At 39.9% G+C, this 14,103-nt stretch overlaps 1 protein-coding gene and 1 pseudogene across 1 annotated transcript; both read right to left on the bottom strand.

The window, feature by feature from the left end:
* Positions 1-4,151: 4,151 nt before the first annotated feature.
* On the bottom strand, positions 4,152-5,225 carry LOC101655963 (olfactory receptor 5V1). Its single transcript, XM_004717745.2, has one exon. The coding sequence runs from the start codon at positions 5,223-5,225 to the stop codon at positions 4,152-4,154; it is 1,074 nt and encodes a 357-aa protein (XP_004717802.2).
* Positions 5,226-8,877: 3,652 nt separating this feature from the next.
* On the bottom strand, positions 8,878-10,141 carry LOC101655642 (annotated as a pseudogene).
* Between the last annotated feature and the right edge of the window lie 3,962 nt (positions 10,142-14,103).

The following is a 14,103-nucleotide window of genomic DNA, read 5'->3' as shown; positions in this document are numbered from 1 at the left end:
GGGTTCAATGAAGGAGTGGGGAGTGGGGAAGGAGGGAAAAAAATGAGGAGCTGATACCAAGGGCTCAAACAGAAAGCAAATGTTTTGAGACTGATGGTTGCAATAAATGTGCAAATGTGCATGACACAATTGATGGATGTATGGATTGTGATAAGAGTTGTACTAGCCCCCAGTAAAATGATAAAATAAAAAAAAGAAATTGATTGTGGTAGCAATTGTACAATACTGCTTGATGTGAATGAATTATGGAACAGTTTGATATTGGTATTAGCTTCCAGAAAATGGTTTTGAAAAAAAAAGAAACTAGGCACAAAATAGTGTATCTCATATGATTCCACCTGTACAAAATTCTAGAGCAGACAATATTAGACACTGGACCAACCAGACCCATTGCCCTCAAGTGGATTCTGACTTACGTTAATCCCATAGGACAGAGTAGAATTTCCCCATCACATTTCTAAATAGTGTTTTTGGACCTATACTGCCACACCTTTTTATCAGAGGACAGCCAATGTTCCAACCACTGACCTTGTAGTTGGTAGCCAAGCATTTAATCGCTACACCATCAGGGTCCCTTACAGTCTACCTATGGGGATACAGATGTGCAAAGTGGTTGTTTAGGGAGGGCGTGGGGAGGTGCATTAGAAGAAGGCACAGGTGACCTGTGTAGAGTGAATGATAATCTCGGTCTGGAGTAGTGTGGTAGTTAAATAAATCTGTCAAATCTTCAACGGATAGCCCATTTCAATTACGTGTATCCTAGTATAAAATTTAAATCTCAAGGAAGTAGTTGCTGTTAATTTTGACTTATAGTGACGCCATGTTGCTGTTAATTCTGACTTATAGTGACGCCATGTGATTTCCAGTTGCTGTTAATTCTGACTTATAGTGGAGCCATGTGAACATACCATATAGTTTTAAGGTTTTGATACCCAAACACAGATCACCAAACCTGTCCTACGAGAAATCTCTGGGTGCATTCAAATCACCAACCTTTCTGCTAGGAATTGAGCACTTTGCCAGCTGCACCACTCAGCGACTGTTAAAAAGTAAGAAGGAGCATTGTCAAATCGATTATAATTGATGTAGTTAGGCTAAAATGAAATTCCTTAGCTTTTCGTTTATTTTTCAAAATCATATTATTGGGAGTTAATACAGATATCATGTCAGTCCATCATTCAGCCTTAGCATTGGATCTCCCTTTTGACCCATTTTAAAGTTAAGTTCTTAATATCTTCTGCTTTCTTTCTATTGAGATTTGTCTAGCCACTGCTGTTGGGCTTTCCCCCCCCTTCTTATTTGTATTTCGTGTGATGTTCTGTATATGAAATCCAGGAGTGGTGAATCTATTGAGATAGTAACTGGATTGATAATTGCCCAGCAGCATGGAAGGGGAGGGTAAGGTAAGAGGGGACTGGGAACAATGAGTACAAGAAGAACGTGTTCTGAAATTGATTGCGATGCTGGCTATTTGAGAATATTTGATGAAATTATATGATCAGGTAAAGAACAAATGAAACTGGAGAGACTTACTTCAATTTAATGTTTATAACCAACTAAACCATAATCCCTCTTTTTCGGCTTCATTCACCTAATTAAGAAAAAAATTGTCCTAAAATAATTTCTTGTGGTGAATAAAACAAAAACCGTGAGATGTACTGAATACACGGATGTACAGGTGTCTGGGTGATGCAAACATTTCATTTGGCTCCAAGCCAGGTCAGTGATTTGAATCCCCTGTTAAGACCCCGTGGAGCTCTTCTCGTTTGTAATACATGGATGGGGCAGACAGGAGTCAGAATTGCTTCCATGGCAGCAGGTTTGTGGAGGGCTTTTAAAAAGTAAATTCTTTCAAGGTGTGTATGAGCCTTGGTGGTGTAGTGGGTTATGCATTCAGCTGCTAATACAGGGTCTACAGTTTGAAACCACCATTCACTCCTCAGGAGAAAGATGAGGATGCCCACTCCTGTAAGGATACACAGGCGCAGAAACCCACAGGGGAGGTTCTTCTCTGTGCTATAACGTCAGTAGGAGTTGGTATCAACTCAATGGCAGTGGGTCTGTTTTGTTTTATTTTTTATACAATGTGTGTTCACAGAGAGGATTAAAAACAATGAAAGAGCAAAGAGCTTCATATACACATATCATAGAATATGAAAAGTCACGGAAGTCTAGTACAGTCTCATGTTTGTTCAACAGTATTTACCTACTACGCACTACAAGCCTGATATCATTTTAAATGCAAACCTAAAGACATAGATAAATCACACACTAAATCTAACCCAATGCCAAAACATGGGGCCTTGACAGGACAGAGTAGAATTGCCCCGCAGGGTTTTCAAGGATGCAGATCTTCATGGAAGTGGACTGCCTGTGGAGCAACTGGTAGATTTAGAACCTGACCAGTTGGTTAGCATCCAAATGAATCAATCACTTGCAACCAGGACTCCTTTGAAAGAAGTACATAGGATGCATCCCTTAAGTAATAATAGCTTTGGCAAATGTTTTGAAATGTACAACACAGAGTGATATTATCAAGTTACTATAGGTGGTGAGAAGATGCAACTTTATATAGACTAGACAAGTAACTAGTCAACCAGCCCTGTTTCCCCGAAGGATGAGAAAACATTTCTAAGGGAAGTAGCAAGAGAAAGCCACTTGGAGAAAGTAGATTTTGAGCAAGACTATAAAGAATGGAGATATTTTGATCAAACAATTGCGGGGATATGAATTTCAAATTAAATCATGGCCATGGCGATAGGAGAGAGCCACAATTCCATTTCTCCGAGTGTAAGGATCACCTATAAATTGGAAGGAGAGGAGAAGAGTTCCTGAGTGAAGCTGATGGTTCAAACCAGGCCAGAGGCACCTCGAAAGACCAACCCGGTGGTCCACTGCTGAAAGGTCACAGCTGCAGAAACTCCATGAAGCATTTCTGACATGCGCAGAGTCATCCCAAATCAGAATGAACTCCACCACAATCAAGAGCAAAAACATAGATGGGGTTGCACCACTGACACATAGGAAGAAGTAGACAGAAAGCATATAAGCAACTTCAAATAACCTGACATCACTGTTTCATCTTTCAAACCTCTTACCAACGCGATGGTTATTTGACTTATGAATACTATTTGCTGTTTTAAAAGGAATCCTGGTGGAAAATGCTTAAATCATTTAAAACTATTAAAATAGAACAAGAGACTTAATATTCTGTCATCTAAAAAAACAGTTTATTCAAAAGGATGTATACGTAACAGCAGGCCAAGAATGGAGACAAGCGACTTTCTTAAGAGAGTTCATGACAGAACAATAGAAATTGGGGAATAAAAATCAAGGATGAAGCTAGGGAGTATCTTGAATTTGACTCGATTGAGCCTGAGGGTACATTGGGTCATCTGTCCCATATAGTGCGAGAATTGAGAACTCATATAGGAGGGCTAGAAAATAGATAGCATTTTTTCCTTACAGAATCAAGAATGAAAACTACATTCTTCCATTCTGGGGCCCCAGAGTGTTGCATCCAGGTCAAGACAAGGACCAGGTGGAATTTTGTAGGACAGCACATCCATATGTATGGCAAGTAGATCTCAACTTTCCCGGGCACTGGATTCTTATTGGTCGATTAAAAAATATCACTAGTGTATTAGTGCAGGAAAAGGGAGGATTTTTATCATGGAGAATCAAATGGGACTTGCTCAGGAGTGGCAAGAAGCAAGGGCTTTTATCACAAGGTACTGCAGGGACAGGAATTGGGGGTACACCTGTTGAGAGACCATGTGACATCAAATTAACAAAAGCTCTGGAATTCAGGCACTGAGGTTGAGTATTTCAACTGTTTCATAACTATCCTATCCTTGCAATCAGCTTGTAAACCAGGTGTCCCTAGAAACAAGCACTTGGGGAAAATGTGAATGGAGCATTAGACATTAGATTCTTTTGATGGAAGTGATGCATATCCAAAGAGGACATCCTGATAGTTTAGTGGGCACACACTGAGATGCTAACCGCAAAGTCAGTAGTTGGACAACACCGTCCATTCCTCTGGAGAAAGAAGATGTTCACAGTCTCGAAAACTCACAGGGGCAGTTCTGCCATGTCCTACTGAGTCACTAAGAGTCAGAATGGACTTGATGGCGGTGAGAAGTGAGATGTCAAAAGAGGGAACATGATGGCTGGCACTTTCTTCCCACAGTTTTTACAGCCTCTTGGATGTCTTTATTCCTCAACGTGTAGATGATGGGATTTAGCATGGGCGTTACAACACTATACAAGACTGAAATCAGTCTGTCTTTCTCCAGGGAGTAAGTCGAGATGGGCCGTACATATGTGAAAATAGCACTGCCGTAGTAGAGCAGGACAATCAGCAGATGAGACGCACATGTAGAAAAGGCCTTCTTTCTCCCCTCGGAAGAGCGGATTTTCAAGATGGTAGAGATTATGTAGAGGTAGGAAAGGATGATGCACAAGAAAGGGGTCCAACCAATGAACACCCCAATGGAGAGCAATGCCAGTTCATTGACTGATGTGTCCCCACAGGACAAGATCAGCAAAGGGGGGATGTCACAGAAGAAATAGTTTATCTGGTTGTTGTCACAGAAGGGAAGGCGAAAGGTCAGTGCCGTGTGCACCACTGAGTTGAGGAAACCACCAGTCCAGCACGAGGCAGCTAACTGGCTGTACAGTATTTTGTTCATGATAACCGAGTACCTCAAAGGTTTGCAGATGGCAATGTAGCGGTCATATGCCATGGCTGCCAGGAGGAGACACTCTGACCCCACAAAGAAAATGAATGCAAAAAGTTGAACCACGCATCCCCCATAGGAAATGCTTTTCTTCTGAGACAGCAGATGCACCATCATCTGAGGGACATTGGTGGTGGTGTAGCAGATGTCAAGAAAAGCCAAGTTCCCTAAGAAATAGTACATGGGCGTATGCAAGTGTGGATCCACTGCAGTCACTAACATAATGAAGATATTCCCACCCAACGTGCAGACGTAAGTCAGAAAGAAGACAGTGAAGAGTAAAAACTGCAGTTCATTTAGATTGGAGAATCCCAAGATGATGAACTCGGATGGGGTGGTTTGATTTTTAACTTCCATGATGTAGCCTGGTTTCCTTTTGGAAATTTGGGCCGAGGGAGGCACAGAGTAGAATAAGCATGTGGTACAATAACAATGGGCTGCAAAACAGACAGTAGAAGAGTTACAGATAAAAACCATCGTCATCTACATCAGATTCAAACAAAGAGAAGCAGCAACCGTTCAAAAACCATATCTGCTACTTACCACCAAACGCATGTAAATGCATCCAATATTTTACCTCTCTCTCTCCCTCCCTCTAACTGTTCTCATCCTCTCCTCTTTTCTATGTACCTTTAGGAAAAGGCTTTACAGGGGATAATGTTGTTTCTGTTGTCAAGTGCCCTTGAGTCGGTTCCAATTCATAGCAACCCTGCTCTCTACAATAGAATGAACCACCACCCAGTACTGCCCCAACTGCACAATTGCTCTAAAGTTTGAGTCCATCATTGCAGCCACCATGTCAGTCCATCTTGTTGAGGGTCTTCCTCCTTTTTACTGCCCCTCCACTTGACCAAGCATTATGTCCTTTTGTAGGGATCATTTTCAGGTCCCAAATGGATGAGGTGAAGCCTCCCTATCTTTGCCTCTAGGGAACACACTGGCTGTACTTCTCCTAAGAGAGATGTGTGTTCTTTTAGCAGTCTGTAACACTTTGAATATTCCTCTCCAACACTATAGTTCAAATGCATCGTTTTGCTTCCACTTTCCTTATTCAATGGCCAACTTTCACGTGCACAAAAGGCCATTGAAAATAGCATGGCTTGGGTCAGGCACACCTAAGTCCTCAAAGTTACATCTTTGCTTTCCGATACTTTAAAGAGGTCTCGTGTAGCAGATTTACCCAATGCAATATACCATTTCATCTTTTGATTGCTGCTTCCATAAGCGTTAATTATGGACCCAAGCAAGATGAAATCAACTTCTACCTTTTCTTTGTTTATCATGATGCTACTTATTGGTCTAGTTGTAAGGATTTTAGTTTTCTTTCCATTGAATTGTCATCTTTGATCTTCATCAGCTAGTGCATCAGGTCCTCACTTTCAGCAAGCAAGGTTGTGTCACCTGTATATCACAGGCTGTAAATAAGCCTTTCTCCCCTCCTAATACTAAAGTCTTCTTCATATATTCCAGCTTCTCTGATTATTTGCTCAGCATACATATTGAATAAGTATGGTGGGAGGATACAACCTTGTCTCACACCGTTCCTGGTTATGAAACATGCAGTATTCCCTTAACTGCCTCTTGGCCCATGTACAGGTTCTGCATGAGCACAATGTCATGTTCTGGAAATCCCACTTCTCAAGATTATCGATTGTTTGTTGTGATCCACACAGTTGAATGCCTTTGAATAGTAGATGAAGCATAAGTTAACATCTTTCTAGTATTCTCTGGTTTCATCCAAGATCCATCTGACATCAACAGTGGTACCCCTTGTTCCAGGTCCTCTTCTGAATCCTGCCTGAACCTCTAGCAACTCCCTGTTAGTGTACTGCTACAACTGTTACTGGATGATCTTCAGTCAAATTTTAATCACATGGCATATTAATGATGTTGTTGTTAGATGCCACTGGGTCATCCCTGACCCATAATGACCCTAGGCACAGCAGAAGGAAACACTACACAGTCTTATGCCATCCTCACAATCATTCTTATGCCTGAGTCCATCATGCAGGGTGTTGTCAATCCATCTCATTGAACACCTTCTCTTTTTTACTGCCTCTCCACTCTACCAGGCATGATTCCCTTCCCCAGGGACTGGTCTCTCCGGACAACATGTCAAAAGTATGTAGAGGAAGTCTTGCCATCCTTGCCTCTAAGGAGCACTCCATCCCTACTTCTTCCAGTATTTATTGGTTTGTCCTTTTAGCCACTCATGGTACTTTCAAAAAATTCTTCTCTAGCACACAATTTAAATGCATTGATTGGTATTAATAATACTGTTCTATAATTTGAGCATTCTGTTGAGTGACCTCTCACTGGAATGGGTACAAATATGTATCTCTTCCTGTCAGTTGGTCAATAGCTGGCTACCAAACTTCATGGCATAGACAAGTGAGTGCTGCTAGTGCCTCAGCAACTTCTTGAAACATTTAAATTGGTATCCCATCCATTCCTGGAGCTTTGCTATTGGCTACTCCTTCCAGTGTAGCCTGGGTCTCTTCCTTCAGTATTATTGGTTCTTGATCACATGCTACCTCTTGAAATGGTGGAATGTCACCTTGTTGTTTTTAGTAAAGTGACTGTGTATTCTTTCCATCTTCTGTAGGTGCTTCATGTCTCATTCCATATTTTGCTATAGAATCTTTCAAGATTGCAACTCAAGGCTTGAATTTTTATTGACATTTTTCAGTTTAACATGCACTGAATGTGTTCTTGCCTTTTGGTTTCTAACTCTAAGTCTTTGTGCATTTCATCATATTTTACTTTGTGTTTTTGTTATATTTTACTTTGAAATTCTTGTCAACACTTTAACTTCGTCTTTTTTTCCATTTGTCTTAGCTACCGTACAATTAAGAGCACGTTTCAGAGTCTCTTCTGATAGCCACCTTGATCTTTTCCTTTCTTTCCTGTCTTTTTAATGACCTTTTGCTATGGGGCGTCACATAGTAGCATTTTAATAATATATTTCCCTATTTTTGCACTTAACTCTGGAATTCCTGGTTTCCTAATATTTCTTTTCCCAACAAGAATCCTATAGGAACAATTTATCTCTTGTGTCCAGATCAACTACAAATCACTTACCTTTAATGGTAACTCATAATATCAATATTGTTATCAGAAGATTAATAGCTTTCTTACAAAAGGTCAAAAAGAATAAGGCCAAAAAGAATGTCATCATCTCAATATGATCTATTGAATAACTGTCCTGACAAAGATAGCTTGAAGTTTTCAGATAGGTCCCCAGTTTGTTCTGTGTGTGTGTGTGTGTGTGTGTGTGCATGTACACATATTTAGTTTTATTGTAGCAAAGCAACCAATATATTTTTAACGTTTAAAACTGAGCATCTTTCCTTTCCAGTGAAACAAAAAGAAAATTTAAAAATAGACAGGATCAAAATTACAATAGAGAATGTCAATTCCAATGAGGATCCTATAGCAGGGCTCAAGTCATCATTAGGATAGAATATTATTTTAAAAGTGTCATCTTAAACTGCAAGGATGTCCGTTAAACATCACAATTAAACAGGCCAAAGGGGGAAGCCATCTTGTCAAAAGTTCCCACGTAACCCACCCAACATCTCAAACCCATCCTGTGATGACCTTCTCTAGCCCCCTTTTTAAGAATGTTTCCCCCTTTTTTATAAACAAGAGAAACTAGACCGATACCTGTTGGTAAATGCTAACTGTCCATATTCACATAGAGACACAGTGTAATCTCTGAGCCCAATATACAGAGAAAGGAGGAAAGAAGCTAGAATTTGATGCACTACTACACAGGGACCTAGCACCCTCCAGCTGCCAGCAGAGCCAAGGGAGCAGAACATTTCCTGTTTTCCCACCAAGCATGGTGGTATGTTGATTCCATGGTTTTTGTTGAGACAGGAATGGATAAAATTAATTTGAATACAAGGGTGTCCAGATTCCTTTCCACTGTATTCTAAACAAGGCATTATTCCCACCACCCCCAAATAAGTTGAGGACCCTGGTGTAGAGAAGAGAAAAGAGACCTCAAAATCAGGGCGATTGAGCACAAGAGTAAGAAACAAAAACAAAATTAAAACAAAAAAAGACTATAACTTGCTCCCAGGGACTGAAGAAAATTTAAAAAGTTAAGTTGGAATCCATCAGTGTTCTGTTAGTCATCTCCTTCATCCTCCTCTCCTTCCTCTTCCTCATCATCATCTTCGTTCTTCCCCTTCACCTTCATCCCCTTCTTCATCAATGTCTTCTAAACCTTCTTCATCTTCATCATCACCATCCTCAACATCGTCTCCTTCTTCTTCATCCATATCACGAAGCAAATAGTACCGTAATGGATTTGGCCAAATATCCTCTCTGATGACTTCTCATAACTCACCTGCGCCTGCATCAGAATGGCTGGTAAACCAGGTAAAGAATCTCTGGTTCTTCATGCTGCCTCTTCCTGCTGACTCTGTTCTGTGTTTGAATGGACCATTTCGTCAAGTCCTTTCCAGATTTCCATTTGATTTCAGTTGATTTTGAAGAGGGATCACCACTCTCATACAGATGAAATTCTTTGGAGAGAACTTTGTTTTCGAAGTAAGGATTAAAAGAAAAATCTATTCTGCAACCTGATTTAGCATCTTCAAATTCTGTCACTTCAACTCTGGTTAGATAGTGCAGTGCATCTTCATCCTCTTCCTCAAGCAAGGCAGACACTTGTGGATGGTTGACAAATGTTGTCACCCCAAAATTTGGCATTTGGGCGATCCATTCTGACCTCTTCTGAAAGAATGGTTGGCAGAGTTTGTTATATTTCAGTTCGACAAAGTGCTGCTCCGCGGTGGAGCGGGGGAGGGGGGTGCTGCGGGGAGCAGGAAAGAAGGGAGGCAGCTTCCCCTTGGTGCCTCCATCCCCTCCCCCTGGCTCATCCACCCTCCCACTGACTCACTCCCCCTCCCCCTGGCTCCCTTTTGCCACCCTAGCATCAGTGACAGAGCAGGCATGCAGGGCTGAGGGGAGGCAGCAGGGCTCCCTCGCTCAAGCTCTGCGCTCTCCCCAGTTTGTTCCTTACAGACAGCTTCTGTAATTCCTAAATTGCTAGAAAAATGAGAATTTTGGGAGAATCTGTTTTGTTTCCCCCCAGATCAGAGTGATTAAAGTTGATTTTTATCCCTGGTTAAAATGAATTGTGTTTGTTTTAGAAGCCTTGAAAAATACAGATGTGAAAATAAAGAGATTAAAAATCTTGAGAAAAGTAGAGAAAATCTCTATTGTTTTAGTAGTTCTATATATATACTCATATATTCAAAATAGGGTTCGGGATGTGCATGATATTTTAATGTGCTTCATTCTTAAGCACCATACTGTGAGCTCTTAGGATGGCAAAGAGGAGCCCTGGTGGCAAGCGTGGTTACTCCTTGGGCTAAGATCCTCATGGTCCGCAGTTCAGTTTTCAACTTCATAAAACAGTCTCAGAAACCCGCATGCCATCACTGCGATTCGATGGTAATGAGTTTGAGTTTTCAAATGGCAATGGATGTGTACCTGAAACATGATCATTAGATAATGCTCATATGAACATAGCCAAACTTTCATATACCAGTAAAACCAGTTACCCTAGAGTTGATTCCCATTTATGGAAATCCATGTGTATCAGATAAAGACTGATCGCCATAGGATTCTCAATGGCTGGAGTTATGGGGAAGTAGTTTACTAGACCTATCTCCTAAGATATCTGCCAAGGGACTTGACCTTCCAATCTTTCAATTAGTAGCTGCGTGCTTAATCATTTGTGCTAAAAGTATAAGTATTCATCCCCCTTACTGATGAAGACTTGTAATGTCTCATTTATTGAATTTTGCTACTGTAAATTTCAATGAAGGGTTTAATGAATTACATTTCCTGAAATTTGGGTCAGGTTAGTTGAATTTTAACAAATTTCTCAAAAGGTCATCTGTCTTGAAATCTCAAGAGTTGTTTAACTGATTCTGTGTCTTTGTGGCAAAACACTGTAAATGCTGCAGGGGGGCATGACCATCTCTGAGTTCTTTCCATGCAGAATCGAATTTACATTAACCCTAGGACATCAGTCATAATGGCTTTCCCACTTTGTTACAGAGAAGAACACTGTGTCTCAGTGGTAGAAAGGTCTCCCAGAGGTTCACCCTCAGAGAAATATATATATATATTTCCCAAGACAAACTTCCATTTCTTCCTTTCGTTGCATTTTATAATGCTATAGAACTTAGAAAACACATTCACATCCAACATATTAGTTTTATATTTGTAGCAATCATATATGTCACAGAGTCTAGTTATACATATATGAGAGAGAGAGAGAGAATTAACTCTTCTATACCCAAACCAAAACCTATTGCCATTCGGTTGATTCTGACTCATAGTGGCTCTATAGGATTTCCCAGGCTGCAAATCTTTATAGGAGCAAATAGCTTAATCTTTCTCTGGCAGAGCCATTACTGACCCAGAATCACCACACCACCAATTTTGCTATTAACAACAGTACAATGTTTACCCAGCAGGGCCTTCCCTCCCATAGGTAATATATTTAATATTGGATGACTAAATGTTTAATTTCCCTTAACTGCTAACAGTAGAATGTTCCTTCAAACCACTCACCTGAGTTTTAATATAATTTGGTTCATAAATTGGGATTAGTTTGATCGGTTACAAACTTTTTTGGTTTCTGTCCCTGGCTGTATATGGCAATATGCTATTCTTACAGTACATTGATGATTAAATCTTATAAGTACCAAGACTTAGATACATTTTTAGTAATTGATTCCCAGTATACTTGCATATTTTTGGTCCAGGTATACATAATTAAAATGTTCATATTTGTACTCTTAAAATATATCATTCTAGAGTTTAGTTTAAGTCAATTAATCAAAATACTTGATACAATTAGAATGGTCGTAGTGGCAACTCCTTGGTCTAAAATAGTCAAGCTCTAATTCAAGGAGAAATAGTTTTGTGGTTTGATGCTACAAAAAATATTATAGAAGCTTGAACATAATAGAAAACAACAAACGTGGGTCATGTGCCTGATATCTGTCCAAAAAATACATATCATTGCAGACCCAGAGCTACACATGGATTACACTTGAATTCCAAATTTGGATGATTTATTTATATTTTTATTTGAATTTCTATCCCCTTTTCTTGTGCAGTATGGACGTTTTCAGTGGAGAGAGAAAACATGATGGAGAAAGATTTAAGTTCCCATGCAAAAGAACTTCACATTACCAGAGAGAAATGAGAGGAGGCCTTTGTGGTTGAAGTGGACTCATTCAAGGGCTACTAGTAATGGGAGGCTATGGTAGGGATGTCAGGTGTTCGTGTTTGAGTTTTGAAAAAGGTCTCGTTGGAGAATGCATGGACAATGGATTGGAAGGGAGTAGGATGGAACAAGCTCATCCAGAGGATGCTCTATGCTTCTGGGAAGACTTACAGCCTCATAAACCCCATATTGGGTCCCCATGAGTCAGAAAATCCTCCCCTGACAGTGGGTGACAGCAAGTTAGACCCCAGAACAGAGTAAAGGGAGAGCAACACTTTTAGCCTCCCTTACACACATTCACAGGAAGCCACTTTTGACACCTAGTCAGGTATTGCTTACTCCATGAGCTTCCTCCTTCCTTCGAAGCATCCTTTTCTATGTCCCGGTCTGATGTGCAGTAATCATGTGATAAAGGGACCAGATGAAAAATTGGAAACAATTAATGTTACTCTGCTAAGGTCATTTGCTCTAGAATAAGAATATCTTCCCCCTTCAGATAAGGCCCTAAAAGGTGAGTCATCTGCAGTCCCACGACCTGGGTGCTTTTTGCTCAGCCTCTGTTCTACTTGACAAAATTCATTTTCTTCAAAGCTTGGCTCAAAATTCATCTTTCCCTTCATCTCTCTCCCTTACTGAAAACTCTGTAGTTCTTTGTTTAAATATATCTCAGCTGTGGCATTTAATAGGCAGCCTATTTATATCATTTATTTTGTTATAAAAGTAGTTATCAATCTTCAAGGACGTTTAACTGATCTAATCAAATATTCCTAAATCAATTGGCACAACATTGCATGCAGACATTCCAGTAATTGCAAATTAATAGATTAATAAATACTTGGATCTATAATGGCTTAATTTTCAATAATGGGTCCCTACTGTGGTAAGGTTAGACACTGCAGCAGATTTCCCAAGACAAACTTCCATTTCTTTCTTTCGTTGCAGATTATAATGCTATAGAACTTAGAAAACACATTCACATCCAACATATTAGTTTTATATTTGTAGCAATCATATATGTCACAGAGTCTAGCTCACTCTTACAAGATCATACAATTAAGAAGTGGTAAAACTAGGAGTAAAAAAATAAATGTATTCTGGCTCTCAATCTGGAACAAAATCTACCAGGTGGTACTCAAATTATTCCACATAGTTGATGGCTGCCTCTTGTACATATAGCATTAGGCCAAACTCAGAGATGACTATGCATCAGACTTCACACATAAATACAGAAAGAAAAAATAAATAATAAATGGTTCTTGCCCTCTCTTACCCAATACCAGGAAACTTGCTAAAATATGGGGGGGAAAGGAGGAAGGGGAAGAGAAAACAGAAACATTTTCAGGGATTCGTATTGTAGTATGCTTTCCAGAATCACTGTAAAGGACCCAGAACAAAAGACTCCCAGAAAATTAAGGAGTAAGATTGCCTTTCTTCTAAGGACATTTCCTTCTGAAGGAGCCAAACCCAAACTAGACCCATTTCTGTGGAGTCCGTTCTGACTCATGACTACTCCATGTGTCACTGAGTAAACTTAAGCTCCATAGATTTGGTGTGTGTGTGTGCACGTGTGTATGTTCCTACATAAGCAGCCTTGTTTTATATAGCACCGCTGCACAGGTTCAAGTCACTAACTTGTAGATCAGTGCCAAAAATATAAGTCAAACTTTTGTGGTTGATTTTAACTCATTGCAACCCTATTGGACAGAGTAGAGCTCTATTACTGAGTTTGCAAGGCTGAAAACCTTTATAGAAGCAAACTGCCACAGCTTTCCCCCCATGGGGCAGCTGGTCGATTTGAACAATTGACCTTTCAGTTGGCAGTAAAGAGCATAACCACTGTGCCACCAAAGATCCTAGAGAAGGAGAGGGGTACAAGTAATTTGCATTACATGGAAACCAGATCTAAAAAAATCAGTGTTTCTTTATTAAAAAGTGTTCTTTGCTTAGGGGTCATTGAGTTTATGTTAATGTTGATGGAATAATTGGAAAAGGATATAAATAATGGTTGTACAACATGATGAGGATAATCAATAGCTCTTAATTATGCATGTAGAAGTTGTTAATTTAGAAAGTGTTTTATTGTATGTTTTTTTGCCACAA

The sequence above is a fragment of the Echinops telfairi genome, unplaced genomic scaffold, assembly GCF_000313985.2.
Source record: "Echinops telfairi isolate 266 unplaced genomic scaffold, ASM31398v2 ScPeMD7_7453;HRSCAF=8491, whole genome shotgun sequence".
Taxonomy (NCBI): domain Eukaryota; kingdom Metazoa; phylum Chordata; class Mammalia; order Afrosoricida; family Tenrecidae; genus Echinops; species Echinops telfairi.
This window is presented reverse-complemented; position numbering and strand designations above follow the sequence as displayed.

What these genes read in the sequence shown, in the direction of transcription:
- LOC101655963 (XM_004717745.2), bottom strand. Translation starts at nt 5,225, where the DNA reads ATGACGATGGTTTTTATCTGTAACTCTTCTACTGTCTGTTTTGCAGCC.